We start from the raw sequence: 19,840 nt of genomic DNA on the forward strand, positions 1-19,840 counted from the left end.
AACTACGTCGATAATTATCCGTATACGATTGGGTTTCTCCTGCACACCTGTGTTCTTAGCTAAGTTACGCATTCGTGATAGTTCCTTATGTGAATGTGGCTTGGAGGAAGGATCTCTCGATCATTTATTTTTTAATTGTCTGAAATTAACTGTATCACTATATGATATGCTTCCCAAAAACATTCCGCGGCCGGTCAATGTTTGTTTTCTTCTAACTTTAGTGCCATCTTCTTTTTGTGTTGTCTTAGCTAAGTTTATTAGAATCAATGATATAAAATTATAATTTACCAATAAATTAAAGTTAAATAGTCATGTCAAATATTTTCAACTAACTGCAGTATAAGCGGCTTTTCCCACTATTGTACTGTCAAAAACGGACCGTTTCCGGACTTATACACTTTCAGTAGGTACTTGTCATTGGCAAAATCATCGGCGAAAAGCTGATGGAGCCAGTCTTTAAAAAAGAAGAAGAAGATCGGATTCTCGATATATATAGTAGTTTGATATATCAAAAAACTACATCGATATTTCGATATATCGATATTTTATCAACAGTACCATCAAGATTAATATAAACAAAAAATTTGCCATGTGATTTTTATGTGAAAACTTAGAACTTTAAATTGTCTAAATAAATATACTGATTTTATATAAAATTATAGTTTGATTCTTATACATTATTACGTATTCCGTATAGTTCCGTTCCGTAAGCCACCGGTAAGTAAAAAGATTCTAAAGGTCATACACAGTTCAGCCTATCGTAGTCCACTGCTGGACATAGGCTTCCACAAGTTTGCGCCAAAAATGACGCGAACTCATGTGTTTTGCCCATAGTCACCACGCTGGGCAGGCAGCAGGGCTGACTTTGTCTCACCGAAGACGCTGCTGCCCGTCTTTGGCCAGTGTATTTACAAAGCCAGCAGTTGGATGGTTATCGAGCCATCGATCGGCTTTTTTAACCGACTTCAAAAAAGGAGAAGATTACTCAATTCGTCCGTACATATATATATATATATATATATATATATCTATATATATATATATATATATATATATATATATATATATATATATATGTTCGGGGATAACTTTGTCATTTATCAACCGATTTTGATAATTCTTTTTTTGTTGGAAAGGAGATATCCTAAGTGATACGGAACCAGGCCATAACCACTTTCTACTGGATGTACCGATTTTGATAATTCGTTTTTTGTTGGAAAGGGGATATCTTTAGTTTGGTACCGTAATAAGGAAACCAGGATCTGATGATGGGATCCTAGAGAAATTGAGAGAAACCCTCGAAAATCCGTACAACTTTTTTACTGGATGTACCGATTTTGATGATTTTTAATTTAATCGAAAGCTAATGTTTATCATGTGGTCACAATTAAATTTTATCAAGATCTGATTATAATAATAATCTTTGATAATGCGTATTTACTTGACTATTTTTTCATCTACGTAAGTTGTATTACTTGTCGATGTAATTGAAGTCGTTTTTTTTCCTTTGCCAGCAAACACATTTATAAGTTCCAAGGTGGTAGTGAAACTGTGTTATCCCTTAGTCGCCTCTTATGACACCCACGGGAAGAGAGTGGGTGGCTATATTCTTTACTGCCGTAGTCACACAGCAGTTAGCAATACACAGTTATAAGAAAATTTTGAAAATAAAGAAACTAGAAAATTTCTTTTTAGAAATTGTTAATGAAACAAAGATAAAAATGTATATATCCTTTAATTTTTATTCTAATTTCACTTTGTTCAACATTTAAACCCAGACCACAGCAAATATCCGTATGGCCAATACAAATGTTTGTCATGTGCGAGGATCGATCCGCAACCACCATCGCAACACCCAAAAAACAAGTGCTGTGATCGTTACGCCAACACGGCCTCCCGTAATAATAATTCATATTATTTAAGAATTCGTAATTATTTTTATAATCTGTATGTTCAAGTATTAGTTAATGCAAATTTTGAAGATTTTTGACCCACCCCCCATGTAACGAGCCGTGAATCCTGTTTGTTTCCTGAGTTGTGTACTATTTGTGTACATATTCCAACAAACTTAATATACTGGTGATGATTTTTTTATAATAAATGCTTCACATTCAGTAGAGCCCCAGTAGTTCACTCGTGTGTCAAGTATAAACCAATGTCAAGTTCCTGAAACACAGAACAATTCTATATCAGGTTTTGGAAATACACAACAACAAATACCCATACTGCTATACACATTTGTATGTGGGGATTGAGCCTGCAATCTTTAGATTGTTGCTGTGTTCACTCCACAAAGTATCTTCATGTCCTTTCATTAGTGCTAAGTCATCAAACAATGTTCCTTAAACAAGAAAATAATATTGCCTGCTATTGCTGAAGATAATTTTTGTAATGGTTTTTACTGTATAAAAATTCAAGAACATTATTTATACAATTTTTTAAAATATCCTTGCTTAAAAGTAATTAACTTGAAATTATTAACATCCTATAATGCTTTAGAAAAAAACAAAAAGGTGTCATATATTGTGTCACAATCACAATAATCAAAGAATAGAAAAAGAAAAATCGTTCAAAGGATTTTAAAATATTTCCTATACCCTTTTTAGTCTAAGGATGACAAATTATTTTAAGTTTGAAATTTGTAGAAAAATATTTACAAAAAATTAAAATAAAATATAATCAAATATTTACATACAGCTGTTAACTAAAAACAAAAGTTGTTTACTCGAAACTTATTTATTTCAGTATTGTTCTCTTGTGAGATAACCTTACATCATACTTTTCATCATTCAAACTTTTGGCAGGGTTGTCAAATTGCTTATTGAGGTTACAAAATTATTTCAAATTGATTATTGAAATTACAAAATAATGTTTTTTTTTATATTACCAGCGACCTGCCCGGCTTCGCACGGGTGCAATGCTGATAGTAAATATACTACAGAATGTCTTTATTTATAGTGTGAATGTAGCTATGCTATAGCATGGTTATTATTAATATAATAACAACAACATTCAAATATACGTCGTTAGATTACGCGTTGTTACAGAATGCGTTAAAGAAATAAAGGTTCACTGCTCCTTCCCCGTAGGTGATAGCGTGATAATATGTAGCCTATATGTTGACCCGACTTCTTAATAATATTCGTGCCAAATTTGAAGTAAATCCATGCAGTACTTTTTGAGTTTATCCCGGACATACATACAGACAAACAGACAAAATTCTAAAAACCCTATTTTTGTCTTCGGTATTAATTGTAGATCACACCACAAGTATTCTTTAAAAAAAATATTCAATGTACAGTTTTGACTTTCCTACCATTTTATTATATGTATAGATTATTTTTGTCTGTTCTTAATAACATATAACATAATTAAAAATAAAATAAAAATGAACTGAATTTAATGCTTTGTATTAAGTTAAGTTGTATTTTATTGACCAAATTAACAAATACATAGAATATGGATTCTAGTATTTCAGTGATTAGAAAAGCATGTATAGAAAACCTTAGTGCAGATTATGCAGTAGTAAAAAAACTGTCTAATAGAAATTTCATTATTAGTTTTTTATTTGTTGTCTCTAAACTAGAAAGTATTATTTTAATTTTAAAATGCTTAATTTCTGTTAATTCTATTTGGCTTGTTATTATTATTTTTTATTGTTCACCAGTGAAACAACTAAAATAAATGTAAAACCTGTGTTACCTTTTTTAACTTTTAAAAGCAATATTTACGCAGCCCTAGTTGTTTAACAAATAAGATAATATTTTGTTATCGAGACCCCTGTGCTAGGTCAATGTGATATGTTGATCAAGAACATTGTTCTTACATTTCAGTACTACAAGTTTGAATATTCAGTCATGGCAGCCAATGGGAAATTAGGTATGTAGCTATTTTCAAATATTTATATTCTAATAAAATTTTGCTTATAACATCTTTATTTATTTTTATGCTAACTAAGGATTTTACAGGATTTGGAAAAAGGTAATATTTATTTGTCAAATAGTTGTACAGTTTTGTTATAGTTAGAAAATTATTTGAAAATTTCTAAATCTTTTTTTCTAGATGCAATAATTGTGCTCAAATAGCTGACTGTCTGACTACTTGGCTAAATAAGTTGTGCTTAGCTTTAATATAGCGATTGTGATACTAAACATTGCATGATTTTATGTGATTACTTTTAGAATTGGGTAAATTATACATAAATTAAAATTATACATAACATTTTATACCTAATATTCCTAACTCTGTTGTTACACTATTACAGAGAGTATGTAGACTATAGTCATCATAATAGCTTTTTTTTATTGGTATCATTGATCTAAGATCTTATTTCAAAAACAATCCTTTAAATAGGGTTCTAAAAATTCATCTGCTATACATAGAAATATATAGTACTTTTAAATAATAAAGTACTGAGTGGGACTGAGCGCTATCCGCGTAAGTCGAATTCGCGTAAGTCGGGGTACAGTTTTGCGGGGTACTTTTCGTAATTGATCTGACTGTCGATTCCCAAAAAACACAAAATCGTAACTTATGTACCTACGCGCCGATTCCGCACTACACGTCTGTGCCTGTTGTAAACTGAACGAATAATAATGCGGGTGGGGGGAGTCAAACAAAAAACGATAAGACGAGAAAATTAAATCGCGTAACTCCGAATTCGCGTAAGTCGAGGTAGCGTAAGTCGGGGTATTACTGTACTTTCATAGTAAAATCTAGAAAGTCTAAATTAAATAAAAATATTTTTTAATTTGCATCATTGATAAAAAAAGCCCTATAAATCAATGATTTGCATCAAAACAAGAATGGGACTTGTGGTTTTTTTAAGTTAAAATGTTACAGAATATATATAACCGTTTATATGCCATATACATAATATTTTGTTTTCTAATGTTTACGCGAATTTCACTCATAAGAAAACAACTTTTAGGACTGTCTCCTGTGCCCATGGTTGCTATAAAGCATCCGAAACGTCGTTGGGTAATATGTCGGGTAAAAACCTAATAAACTGCGATAAAATCCGAAAAAGTTGTTTTATTATAATATAATATTTTACCAAACTATAAATTATTTTACAAGTATCTAGTCCGCTAAAACTATATAGTACAATGCTATGTACCTACCCACTATATAGGGAAACCGCAATTATGAAGTCAGTTGTCTGCTGGTATTTTTTTTTTTTTATTAAATAAATTTGGTACACAGTATGATATTTAAGAGCCATTTCACAATTTTACGCTCTGCAAGTTTAGGTAAATTTGGTCGCATCGCGCGAGTCGTACGAGCCGCGCGATCTTTGTGCTAGTAAGTATAGTGTGACAACCAAGATACCATCTTGATCATTTTCTGATGTATAATAAAAATTATAACTATGGTATAAAATGTTTTTTACATAATTAATTTGTTAAAAATTTCAACTATGTTATATAACAACAGTCAATAAATTTAAAATAAAAATAAAAAAATCAATTTTATGAAACAATTTTTTTTAAATTGATTTAGTTTTTTCAGTTTACGAATGAATCTAATATTTACGATATGAATAAAATAGCATTTTATGACATCGACACCGACAAACATATTAATTAACAAATAACAAGACAAACAGATTGAAATGCCTATTTGTATTGATAGTGTGAGAAAAGAAAATTAAATTATACATTTGTTTACAGAAATTATCATTATATTATTTTACAGTCATTTTCGTAATATGTTTATTTTATTTATATTTTATTATGAAAGTATCAAATGCGGTTTATCCGCTATAACAACGGGCGCTTGGCGCGTGTGAGCGAAAGAGACGGCTGCGCAGAATTTGGCGTGGACCTTACCTCTAAGAGCGCTAGCGCTCGACTGATTTACTGGGCTTGATGCGTGGTAATATATACTATCTTTTTATTATTTAATATAAAATGTATTATAAATGATTACATCTTTTAATTATTTTTTTTTGTATTCCTTAATGATGTAAGTTTACTTTGATGAACATAGTTCGTTAAAATATCTTAGTTTTCTAAGAAAAATATCGCTTTTAAAATTGTACTTATTTGGAAAATATTCGTAACTTTAAATTTTTTTTATCGTATAATAGAGATACAAATTGAATAAAAATCTGCGATAGTGCGCAACAAAATTATATTCCACATATTACGTATTTTTTTAAAATAGTTTCAACATAGAGGTTATTGAAAAGTAAGACTTCAAAGTATACATTGCGACCGTTTACCCAGGGAGGAGGTTGATAAAAAGGTTAATAATTTTATACACATAATATAAATCAAAATTCTGATCTGACTATGGACTACAACAAAGGTTGCTCTATTATATTTCAAGAATATAAATTACATTATTGCATCCAACACTGAGATTAACGACGTCAAAATATTACAATTTCGCGGTTTGTTACCGATTTTTGTGAAATGACTCTTAATGTCGCTTTTGTAATAATTATTACGATGATCGATTAGTTATAGGCCTCGGGAAGAGGCTAGTTGAAGTAAAAAATTGGTTGGAGGCAGAGATGTCTGCTGGTATTAAACAAAGTAATCGGCAACCTAAATTGTTACGATACAAATATTTATTTAAATCAGTTCATAGACTTTTAAGAAACTTAAGGGCCCGTTTTACCGTTTGCCATTTATGCTATTTGACAATGATATATATGTCTTAAAAGTTTATGATATTTTTTTTTTCAAGATCGAATTCCACTATATTTATGGCATTCTATTTGAAATTGCAAATCTAAAAGTTATTTCAATTATATTTGAAATTGTGAATCTAAAAGTTATAGTTTCTTTATTAAGGCGAAAAAGGTCCTAAAAGAATCACCATAATCGGAACATCGAGTAAATAGTTATGAGGTGCACATAAAAAATACAGTTAAATTGAGATAATCCGCCTTTTTTTTAAGTCGGTTTAAAAAAAATTTCTTTTGCAGCTCTTCTCAGTGTATCAGACAAAACAGGTCTGATACCACTCGCAAAATGTCTCTCAGAGATCGGCCTAGGTCTCGTCGGTAGTGGAGGAACAGCGACGGCTCTTCGGAATGCCGGTCTTAAGGTTCTTGATGTTTCTGATATAACTGGAGCCCCGGAGATGCTCGGAGGACGTGTTAAGTCTTTACATCCTGCTGTTCATGCTGGGATTCTATCAAGGTAAGCGAAATTGTATCTTTTTTTTATGTTTTATTTTATAACAACTAAATATGCTTATTAACTGCCGCTCTGCTGTTATGGGTGTGCATGTGTCGTGTCGGCGGCGCCTAAACACGGACGATCGCAGGTCCGATTCCCGCTCGGAGTATATATTTATTTGTGCTTATACAAATATTTATTTCCTGTCTGGTTGTTCGTCCTTGTGGGTCTCCCAACCGTGCCTCGGAGAGCACGTTAAGCTGTCGGTCCCGGTTATTATCATGTACACCTGATAGCGATCGTTACTCATAGTAGGGAAGATATCCTGTGTATGTGTGGCTACGGCAGTTAAGAATATAGCCACCCCCTCTCTTCCCATGGGTATCGTAAAAGGCGACTAAGGGATAACACAGTTCTACTACCACCTACGAACTTATAAAGCCGACCGATGGCTGGATAACTATCCAACTGCGGGCTTTGACATACACAGTGTGGAGGCCTACTTCCAACAGTGGACTGCGATAGGCTGAAGTGGTGGTCTCATGTCGCTTATAAACCGTTATGACTAAATATTTGTAATCAGAAGTATCTTAGTAATACAAAAAATTGACGCCTTAAAGTATAATATACTTTGTATATTTAATAATACAAATATACTATATTTATCTGAAACTAGCGACCCGCCCCGGCTTCGCACGGGTGCAAAAACTATCATGTTCCTCTACTATATTATGCATGTATTATAATATAAACCTTCCTCTGGAATCACTCTATTTACTGAAAGCCGCATGAAAATCCGTTGCGTAGTTTTAAAGATCTAAGCATAGACAGCGGGAAGCGACTTTGTTTTATACTATTTAGAGATAAAAACTTTATAGCCACATAAATCTAATTACAAAAACGATCAGCTCTATGTATTTACAAAAAGGCTGGAGACCCTTTATCCTTATTCATCCTGACTGGTGTGAAACTTTTCCTATTACAGGCTCACTGAATCCGACCAGGCAGACATGAAGCGTCAGAAGTTCGACATGATAAGTGTAGTGGTGTGCAACCTCTACCCTTTCGTTGAAACAGTGTCTAAACCGGAAGTAACTATCGCTGATGCGGTAGAAAACATCGATATCGGTGGAGTTACATTGCTCAGGGCAGCAGCTAAGAACCACGATAGAGTTACTGTGGTCTGTGACCCGGTTGACTACGAGAATGTTATTCAGGAATTGAAACAAAGCAAAGATCATCAAACTTCTCTGGAAACAAGGTGCATTAAAATTAAATTACTTGTTAACGAATTTGTCAGCTTTGCTTATTTTTATATTTAAAAAGAAAAAAGAATCAGAGTGTGTGTGTGTGTGTGTATTGAAGATATTTATATTTATTTATATATTTATACAACATAGTTCTTATAAAAATCATTTTTCCTTAAAACTGCAATAACCTGCTATGTTAAGATATTTTTAGACTATGAGTCAAGTCCCTAAGAACTAAACTACAAACTAAGAACTACATTTTATATTTTTAGACAAAAACTGGCCTTAAAAGCATTCACTCACACTTCTCAATATGATGTACATATTTCTGACTACTTCCGGAAACAATACTCTGCGGGACAATCTCAACTTACTTTAAGATATGGTAAGAAAATTGTGAATTTTAATTTTCTTACTACCATATGTATTTATAATATATTAAAAAGTGTATATAAACTAGCTATAAGTATTATAGATTTAATTTGTTATAATATTATCTTACTTTATCTTATAACTTTTACACTTTTTGTTTTTTCTGACAATTTTTTATTTGTTTCTTTAGAATATAATAAAAAACTTATCTTTATTAAATAAAGAGTAACTTACGTTGTAAATAGGTAATATGAAATTATTAATTGAGATACCTCAGCGATTATCAGCAATTAATTAATTACTTGTTGTGAATCTATACATCAAAATGTATAGAAACAACAAATTTAGGTAAAGTAGTTTAAAAAAGTAAGAAAAAGTATTTTTATGGTTTTACTAGTTTTGCCCTGCTGTTTCATCTGCGTTAATATGAGAAAAAAAATTAAGTAAAATATTTATATAATAATATAAACTTATATACTTAGACTATTAGTCTATAAGCCTTTTCGGAAAATGGACTAACACAAAATAATTTTCAATTAGGACCTTCTTTTCTGAGATTAGCGCGATCAAACAAACAAATAAACTCCAGCTTTATAATAGATTTATTTCCTTTTTCTTTTTGACGTCTTCGTCCAATCTTGTTATAACAACTATTTAGAGGTCCTCTGTTTACCCGCTAAAAAATTATAATTTTGAACAGGTATGAACCCACATCAAAAGCCAGCTCAAGTGTTCACTATCCTTGACCGCCTACCTCTAACCGTGGTGAACGGATCTCCGGGTTTTATAAACCTCTGCGACGCTCTAAACGCTTGGCAACTAGTCAAGGAGCTGAAGGAAGCCCTGGGTCTTCCCGCGGCCACTAGTTTCAAGCATGTATCGCCCGCCGGAGCTGCAATCGGTCTACCCTTGTCTGAGGAAGAGGTACGTTTTGGCCTTAAAACATATTTCAAACAAACACAATCGCTGTATGTAAATATGTTGTAAGTATGCATGTGATGAAAAGCGGTAAGGATTTCTGGGAGTGTTTATGAATTTTAAAATTTAAGTTTACATTACCTACATTTTTAAAGTAAATCTGTTAAATTCTAGAGAGTAATTAATTTACTTTTTGAACAAAAATAACGAAAAAAACATTGTTCTATACTAACTTTATAGCACTTGTAAAAACATCGCGCGATTAATGAACGACCCCTTACGTAATCTATACAATACTTAAAGCAAAAAATTTGTACTCCTTTTTCGAAAATTGCACGGACGAAGGAGTATGAAATTTCGCACATTCATAGTTCATATAGAGAAGGAGTGCAGAATGCTAATATTTCATTTAAATTATGCATACATTTAAATATATATATATATATATATATATATATATATATATATATATATATATATATATATATAGTGCCTTTGTACCAGCATTGTTTATAAGAGCTATTTCCTTTTGCTTTCCTAGTGTACATAAATTGTTATATAAATAAATAAAAACATTCCACACTGTCACGTATTGGACACATCCAGCCGTGTACACTGTTGTGTATTACCACTCGCAGGCGGCGGTGTGCATGGTGGCGGACGCGCGCGCGCGCCTGTCGCCGCTGGCCAGCGCGTACGCGCGCGCGCGCGGCGCCGACCGCATGAGCTCGTTCGGCGACTTCATCGCGCTGTCCGACGAGTGCGACGAGGCGACGGCGCGGCTCGTGTCGCGCGAGGTGTCGGACGGGGTCATCGCCCCCGCCTACTCGCCCGCCGCGCTCGCGCTGCTGCGCAAGAAGAAGGGCGGCAACTACTGCGTGCTGCAGGTGAGCCCGCGCCCCGCACCCACTTTCTCGTGGGCTGGCCCGTTGAATTTGCTAGCGGTATTTAATATCGGTATCTTAAGTTAAGTTCGAGATTGTTTTTGAGACGCCTATAAATTCGCGTTATCAAAAACATTGATTATGCGCGGTAAAGATCCTTCTCGATTGTTCCTCTAGTCTATAATAATGATGATTCAGTATTTGAGCTTGCTTTGCAGATTTCTATAAAAATATAATTCTGTCTTATTTTATATATTTTTTTATAAGCGTGCTTTCAAACATCAAAAGAAAATTTTTCAATTTTAATTTCTCCAGCTGGAGCAGAGGTCCGATTCAGCCTGTGACATGCCGCTGCTGGGCATAAGACTCTTTCCCCTTGTAGGAGAAGGATCAGATCTTAATCCACCACGCTGCTCCCCTGCGGGTTGGCGGATATATTCCCTACTATAAGTAACGATCGCTTTCAAATGTCTATGATAAAAACCGGGACCGACTGCTTAATATGCTCTCCGAGGCATAGTGGGGAGAACCACAAGGACAAACAACCAGACCGGAAAGAAATATTTGTACTACTAAAAATATCCATCCCGAGCGTGAACCTAACGAATCGCCTACACTAGAAAGAAATAGTTATAAAAAATATTTTCTTATAAAAATTATGTAAACAAAACATTTTTTTAGATTGATCCTAACTACACGCCAGACTTGATGGAACAGAAGACTATTTTCGGTCTTACGTTAGAGCAGAGACGCAATGACGCTAAGATAACTCCAGATCTCTTCAAAAACATCGTGACTAACAACAAGGACCTGCCGCCCAACGCTGTGAGAGATCTCATCGTTGCAACGATTGCGTTGAAATATACGCAGAGTAATTCTGTGTGCTTCGCTAGGGACGGTCAGGTATGGTGAAAAATTAATATATTTTTATATTAATTACATTTGTAAAAAAAATACAGCTTTACGTGGAACGCGAATCAATGGCGATTCAAGCGAATTCAACGAATCAAGCGAATTGGACGATATTTTATTCGTCAATATGAAGTATTTAGTAACTTAAACATTTTTAGCTTTCCCATACAAAAGCAAAAAACATACATGGTGTCGGGATCGATCACGTAGCGCAGGCGTTACGTCATGTTTACAAAATAGATTGCAATCAACCTCAACAAACCTCACGGTTCGTTATTGATCTTTTTCGAGTATTTTTTAACATTTATACTGTTTACTGGGTGCACCGATTTTGATTATTCTTTTCCTAATCAAAAGCTGTTGCTTGCCGTATCATCTTTTTTAAATTTCAGTGAGATCTGCCGACTGATTATTGAGTTATCCCTAAAGTTATTTATTGGACTATAGTATAAATTGAAGTCGGGTTTTTTTTTGTTTGAGAACAAACTTGCTACAGCAGGATAATTATATCCTACTCAAAATCTGGAGCAGCCCGTCTGGGGAAGTATCTCGACCTTACAGAAGATCACAGCTAAATAGCACTGATTTCAAGTAGTGTGGTTTTTCTGTGGTGAGTGAGGTAGTAATAGCTCCAGGGAGGGTCAGGGGGGGGGGGGTCGGCTACCGCTGCCGCTCACCTCCAGCCGGCCCAGACACACGTAGAGGACGACCGCGACCCCCGGCGCAGGTGGTGGGCATCGGCGCGGGCCAGCAGTCGCGCATCCACTGCACGCGGCTGGCGGGCGGCAAGGCGGCGCTGTGGTGGACGCGCCGCCACCCGCGCGTGCTGCGCACCGCCTTCCGCGCCGGCACCTCGCGCGCCGTCGCCTCCAACGCGATCGACAACTACGTCAACGGCACCGTCGGTGAGTACCGCCGCTGCCCGCTGGAGGGCCAGGGGGCCACTTGCCCCGCCCCGCTACGATACGCTTCCGCCCTTAACATCGCACTGCTGGGCACGGGCCTCTTTCTCTAATCATATAGGAGAAGGATCGACGCTTAAGCCACCTCCCTGCTCCACTGCGGTGCAGTAAAGATCGCTATCAGTTAGGTATTTATGATAACGACCGGGACCGGCGTCTTAACGTGCTCTCTGAGACATGCTAGAGAGACTCACGAGACACCCAGACTGGAATGCACTCCGAGCGGGAATCGAACCCGCGACCGCCTGTGTGTAGGCGTCAAGATGGCACACTCACCACTAGACCAGAGCAGTCCAACAGTGCTCGACCCCGATTCGTAATAGATATTTTAAATTTTACAAAGAAATTTTAGTCAGATTTAGCCAAAACCTCAGCAAGACATTATTGTAGTAGTGTAAATAGTAAAGGATTTGTAAAGTTGCAATAAATAAAAAAGCATTTTTAATTTTGTACTACTTATCGAGTTTTTTACATTGATTTGTGTTGCCCCACCTTCTGGTTACTTGTCCCACTAGTACTATCACTAACAAACACTACTACCAACCATTAGACAAGCAGCATATTTTGAATATAAAAAGAATCATCAAAATCGGTACACCCAGTAAATTGTTATTTATATTAAACACGTATAAAAAAATATAATCAAATTGAGATCTTTTGAAGTTGGTTAAAATATTACAAAACCTATTTAGGTTATGCATGCAATGTATTTATAAATAAATATATAGTTAATAATATATATCTATAGAACTACGCGTACACAGACATGTGTGAGTGTAAATATTTACTATCCTACTAATATTATAAACGCGAAAGTTTGTTGCATGTTTGATTGTTGTATGGATGTATGGATGCATGGATGTATGGACGTTTGGATGTTTGTTCTTCTTTCACACAAAAACTATCAAATGGATTTTCATGAAAGTTTACAATAATATAGCTTATATGTTAGAGTAACACATAGGCTATACTAATAATATATATTTTAAAGATACTGTGTGAATTGTCCAAAATATAACGAAAATTGTTAAGTAAGTCGGAAAAAATCTGCCATCTTAGAATTATTCTGGCGTACGCTGAAAAACTGTGGAGTTTAAACATATATTATGTATAAGAGAAATATTTATCTTAATGAGTCCTACAAAAAAGTCCGCGACAGCATATATCTATCATTTATGAGTAAGCCATTATAGCCAAAACAGTGAACATTAAATAGCTACAATAAAAATTGATAATATATTTCTAATGGCATGCATTAGAAATATATTATCTTTAATAATATAATATATTACCTTTTTTTTTATTTTTATTCTTACCCTCCGATATAGGGGTCGGAGACTTTGTTTACTATCTACTCTTTCATACCAGTTCTCGCTTTTATGCCTCTCGTACTTTCATGCCTCATACTTGATCTTTTTTATGTACATCCATCATCTTTCTCGCACAGGGTGGGTTCCCTCTATTTGTGTCCTAATTGTCTACTTTGGCTACCTTAACTTAGCTTATGTGATATAAGGGGGGTAAATAAATTTTCACATTTGGGATCATAACTCTTTGTTTTACAGGTTTTTTTTTTTTTTTTGTTTTTCTTTGTTCTAATACTTACTACTAATTAATAATAATGATATTTATTATCATTATGACAATTTTCCATTTTATTTAATACAACTTTTGTTTCTTAGTTACTACTATAAAGGGTCTTAATCTACTTTAACATGGTTGATTATTAATTACTAACACTTATAGGTTTTATTTATGGTTCCTCATTCTATATTTACTTACTAACAACTTAGACGTATTTTATCTTTAATATGTTCTTTACAGTTTAACTTAGTATTTCTTCAAATTCTCTCTTATATTTACTATTTAACATTCGATCTTAATTGTATATCCTTAGCCTATCCTTATCCTATACTTATCCTATGCTATTATTTTATATACATATGATATAAAAAATAACATATTTGCCTGCCTCTCTGATTGAAGACCGTTCGCTTACTTGCCGCCTCGTCAAGGAATGTAAGGATACAATCGATCCGCCTAAGACCCTTTGTAGCCTACAGCTGCCCTGTATCCCAAAAAGCAGAGGTCCTCTACAGGAGTCGGCGGTCGCGCGCTCCCCTCTTGCTCCGCTGGAGTCTCCAGTCCAGACAAGAGTCTTGCAACAAACATACAAGTTTCTTCCGAAGCCAAGACCCCCGCAGAGTGTCTCGCGCGTGTGTCGCCAGGGAATGGAGATTTCTTGCTAGCACGCCACCGCGCCGACCATCGCACCTTCAGGAGTACGCGACTGTTGACCGCGCTAAGTCGTCCCACTTACTCCTAACTGGGCAGTCACTGCTGAAGGCGTTATGGTCAAGCTTATCCAGTTTCGGCCTTCGGCAGTTCCTGCAGGAGGGCGGGACGGCCTGCGCCAAGTCCGTGCACTCCGTCTTCAGGTGCGGGCCGCCGCAGTGGCTGCACACGTCGACCGATTCCACACAGAATTTCCTGCTGTGCCCGTAGCCTAGGCATCGGGAGCACTGCACCAACGGGGACTGGTCCTCTGCCCTCACCCTCTGGAGGTCAATATGGACATACCCTTTACGGGTTATCCTATCCCACAGGGCGGGCGAGGTCTCCAAGACCACGTGAGCCGCGTGCGGGTTCCGAGCCCGTCGTCTGTATCGGACCCTAGCCCTGCCGGTCTCCTCGTCGAGGCCGTCAAACAACTCCAGATTCTGGTTCCTCAGGGCCTTCAACACGTCCTCGTCGGTGTTAACCGACGAGTCGCCCCTTAGAACCAAGAGCGGGTCCCTGTTGCTGACCTCCTCGACCAGGAGCCCCTTACCTTTCTCTTCGACTTTCAGTCTCGCTTTCGTCCTTTCTTCCTTGCTGCTAAAGGCCATTACCACCTTTCGGTCCTTAGCCTTGCGCACTTTTTCCACCCTGATCCACCCTTCTTTGGCCTCCATCGTCTCACGCAGCTGGGTGAGGACCTCCTCACCCGTCATTTGCTCATCGGTCGACGAGACCACACGCGAGTGCGAAGCGACCGGTCTCCTCAGCAAAGATCCAGCCGCCACAACACTCGCATATGTCCCCCGATCGACCGCCGCTCCTTCCTGTCTCGCGAGCCTGTCTTGCAGGTCTTTAAGACGCTACCCGTTTTCGACGAGGAGGCGGGTTTGCTCGTCTAATTTTTCGCTCAGGAGGGAGTCGAGGACCACCACAGGCTCAGCGCCAGCAACTGAGGTCGTCAGCAAAGGCCCGCGCGGTGAGTGCTCTCCGCTAGGGCTCAGCGACTTCTCCTTCGTCACCCTCCTCATGGCCTCGAGCTCCGCCTCACTGGCCTCCAGCATCTCGTACAGCCCGTCTATGGCTTCGCCGATCATTTTCTTCTATTCGCGCTTAAGGTTTTTTGAGCTCGTGGTCGCTATTGAGCAGCGGTGGACCAACTCGTCAACGGCTTCGAGTCTTGTAGTTTTCCGCGTTTCCTCGACGGACTGGCGGGACAGACGGTGAGGACTACAGGTCTCGGCCGTTTGTGGCGACCCTGGACTCCCCACCGCCAGAGCCTTGTCCTTGCTTGAGTTGGGGGAGGGTACTTTCAGGGGGCTCGTCCGCCATGGAGGTCTCGTCTGTACCTCGTCCGTCGATTTTCTCTTCGCTCCTGCGGGCCGGGCCCCTCCGATCCTGTCTTTGGTGGGTGTGCGTATGCCGAACATCGTGAGGGTGCGTCAGAGAATAAAATTTTAATATAAAAGTCAAAGAGTATTAATATAAAAATATATAAAATATATTTTGAAATACCTTTAAATTTTTTCAGAAGAACGGCTGTAAACGACCGTTCCCCGATCAGATAGACAGGCAAATATGCCCCAGTACATAAACAACTTAAATCTAACTTAAAAACTAACAAAAAGTGAGAAAACTCTACTTTTTGGTCAATGACTCTACGTAGAGTCGTCAAATATAATAAGATTGATAGCCCTCAGTGAGGGAAGGTCGGTGGCGAAAACCGCGTCTCGCTACGACCAGCGGTTGCCGAGATATTGCGCTTTAAAGTTTTCCAAGATGGCGTCCGCGCAGTTGGTCTAAATCTAGACTGATTTTCAAAAATTAATAACTCGGGAACCGCTGATCGCAGAATCCCGTGCGTGGGTTCCCCGTAATGGGCCCAGTCTTCTCTACCCTCTCCCGGTCCACAAAATGGGATCGGGGGGTCAACTCTACGTAGAGTCGTTTTGTGCTTAAAGGCACAGTTCGCTAAACTACAAGATATATACAAGAAGCCCCAGCTCTCTAAGACGAAAAATGGCCGAGATATGGCTTGTTAAAGTTTTTACAAATGGCCGCCAATATGGCCGCCACGAGATCTTAAATTTCTAGAATCGGCCCTAGTCACTCTAAATTACCCGTTCTTGGGCTCATTCGATTCGTCTCGGCTAGAGCTGTTTAATTATATACATAAAAAATTTTTAGGATCAACCCCCGATTTTTGGGGTTGTAAAAACCTTATTATTAACAGTAAATTACAGTAAAAAAGCACAAAAAATGAATTTAAAAATCTACAAAAAAAATTAAACTAACTAACTTAACTATGTACAATTTTTACAGTTGGTTTCCGAAGAGATTGGGCCACGGGATGAACCCCCACATGCACACCCCTAATTTTCAAAAATTTATAACTCCGAAAGTTTTCAGCCAAAAATTTTGAAATTTAGTACGAAGATGAAACTATATAAATACTACAAAATAAACTAAAAATAAGTGGGGGTCGTCGCTTTACTTTTTTTGATATTTTATTTTGAATTTTGACTAATTTTTGTAAACTCAATATCTTCGGAACCACTAACCGTATCTCGACGTATGATATGTCGTTTTGAAAAGCTTGCCGAGACGCGTCGTTTGGTGTGTTGCACGTCGCTGTAGCTCCTCGGGAACAGAAAACAAGTGCCACGTGTTTTTCGGTTTTTTGTAATTTTAATATATTATCTTTGGTAGTAACAAATTGATTTTTATATTCAACTTTGATGAATTTTGGTAGATAATTGAGAAGATAATGGCTATTCGAATTACTTTACTAATCTTGCGCAGACGAAGTCGCGGGCACCAGCTAGTTTTATTATATTTCAGTGAGGTAGCTCTTGTTGAATTTAGAAAACAGTTTAGACTTGATTTTACTTAAAGAAAAAAAAAATAACATTTGTAACATCGCGGAACTCCCATTTTGCGATATCTAAAACAATATTTTTATCAATAGATAGCCCACTTTAACATATGTATACATGGATAAGATTAGGTTGTTATTATTAAACTATAAAGTGGCACACGAAAACCAATTAAAATTATAAATGTTTCAACTAACCTTTCTACATACTAAACTTTCTCGTTTTTCAATTTATGTGAAAGATCTAGTAGAATAAAAGTTGTTAAATATTAATTGTTAATGAAACAACTTCTTATAGATTATGAAATATATAATACAATTTATATTTTTATTTTATTAATACAAATCCTCGATTGAAATTAAAAATCACTAAGGAAACCTAAGTTTTATTATGTTGTAAATAAATTCAAGTAAAAACCTTCAAAAATAAGCTTTTATTTTAAATGCGCTGAAAACAATAAACTTCAAAACTTCTACGATCAACATATATTTATAATAACATTACACAATTTATATGAATTGTTGTAAAAGCTTGTATTGTTATAAAAGCTTTTATTATTGGTAAAAGCTTGTATGATATAAAAGCTTTTATTATTGGTAAAAGCTTGTATGATATAAAAGTTGCTGATTCAAGTAACTACTCGTATTTACTTAAGTTTGAAAATTAAAAAATCAATCAGATCAAACTATTTCATTTGCTTGTTTCTGTACATAGGTAACTTTATCGACAAGCTTTTATATCATACTAGCTGTGCCCGCGACTTCGTCCGCGTGGAATTTAACAAAACAGTTATTGTTAAAGTGTTGTTATTGTTGTAAGTTGTTCAGTTTGCAGAGCTATAAAATAAATAAATTTGTAAAATAAAAGTAGCCCAAGTTACTCCTTACTACATCAGCTGTGAGCATCAGCAGCCAGTGAAAGTCCCGTCAATATTATTATTAGCCGGAACAAACAGACAGACAAAAATTGTAAAAAAAAATGTTATTTTAATATTACAAACAGACACTTTAATTTTATTTATTTGTATAGATAAATTGATGGACATTATAATTGCTAAATTATTGAAGCAAACAAAGTAATAGTTATCCTAGTTCCAAGGTCTTCTTTATACAGGATTATACATTTGGATGTAAACAAGTTTTTTATTATTTAATAAACATCTTCAGCAATATATTTTTTTAGGAACTGATCTTCCGCTAGATCAATGGAAGAACTTATTTGATGGAGAGCCTCCCGCACTCCTCACCGCAGAGGAGAGAGATGAGTGGGTCAAGAAAATGGACAAAGTTGCACTTGCATCCGATGCTTTCTTCCCATTCAGAGATAATATAGACAGAGCTGTCCAGGTAATAATGACTGCTGATAGAACCACTTATAAATATCATTATATACCAACAATAACTCTACTCACCAAGCTCAGACAAGATACATATTATTTTAAGTTGGAACTTAGAACTTTGCCTGATTCAAAATTATGAATATACTTTTAATTAACTCCTATATAAACTGCAGTCCAATAGAAAAAGGACTGAAAAACACCGAAACCGCTGTTGCAGTGTGCTACTGGTTATTGTTTACATAAATATTATTTTATTACAGTGTGGTGTCGAATACATTGGAAGTCCATCCGGCTCTAACAATGATAAAGAGGTGATCGATGCTTGCAACGAACACAACATTGTACTTGCACATACAAACCTCAGACTGTTCCATCATTAAATTTACCCATGTGCTGTTTGAGAAATTTGTGAAAATTATATTTGTTTATATCTTAGTATAGTAAGCATTACAAGAGTTATAAACTGTTAATCATAAGTTTATAGGATATTTTTAAAATAAAAATATATTCTCGTGTTTATTTTAATAACTATCGTACAGACTTTTTATAACTATATATACATTCCTACTGTCCTTTTGTTACAGTTTTTAATAAAGTTGATCTGATTGATTAGTCTTATTTTTTATTTAAGATAAACATTTTTAACCAAAATGTTTGTTTTTTTCTGTCTAAAAATTACAATAACAAGATTACACGTTAGGTATACAATACAATAAAAGGTCGGCATATCTAATATAAAAAAATAATTAATCAATTAATTATTATTATTGAGGCCACATTTTATTTCCGTAACAATACGTTTTCAGTCAGAAAAATTACATTTGAAAAACGAGTCGAAATTTTTTTTTTATTGCATTGCTACTTATGACGAAAAATGGATTCTATTCGACAATCGCAAGCGCTCAGCTAGTTAGTTA

The 19,840-nt window shown here is 35.9% G+C and overlaps 1 protein-coding gene and 1 long non-coding RNA gene across 2 annotated transcripts; one reads left to right on the plus strand and one right to left on the minus strand.

The window, feature by feature from the left end:
• Positions 1-592: 592 nt before the first annotated feature.
• On the plus strand, positions 593-19,535 carry LOC123655287 (bifunctional purine biosynthesis protein ATIC). Its single transcript, XM_045591100.1, has 11 exons — positions 593-717; positions 3,834-3,879; positions 6,938-7,154; positions 8,119-8,394; positions 8,656-8,768; positions 9,456-9,679; positions 10,312-10,560; positions 11,239-11,460; positions 12,197-12,374; positions 18,767-18,930; positions 19,184-19,535. The coding sequence occupies exons 2-11, from the start codon at positions 3,858-3,860 to the stop codon at positions 19,301-19,303; spliced, it is 1,785 nt and encodes a 594-aa protein (XP_045447056.1). The 5' UTR covers positions 593-717; positions 3,834-3,857; the 3' UTR covers positions 19,304-19,535.
• LOC123655288 lies at positions 1,719-2,814 on the minus strand. Its single transcript, XR_006743375.1, has 2 exons — positions 2,696-2,814; positions 1,719-2,166 (listed from the first exon to the last, which is right to left on the minus strand). It is a non-coding gene; the product is annotated as an uncharacterized LOC123655288 (long non-coding RNA).
• Positions 19,536-19,840: the final 305 nt, after the last annotated feature.

This window comes from Melitaea cinxia, chromosome 7 (assembly GCF_905220565.1).
Source record: "Melitaea cinxia chromosome 7, ilMelCinx1.1, whole genome shotgun sequence".
NCBI lineage: Eukaryota > Metazoa > Arthropoda > Insecta > Lepidoptera > Nymphalidae > Melitaea > Melitaea cinxia.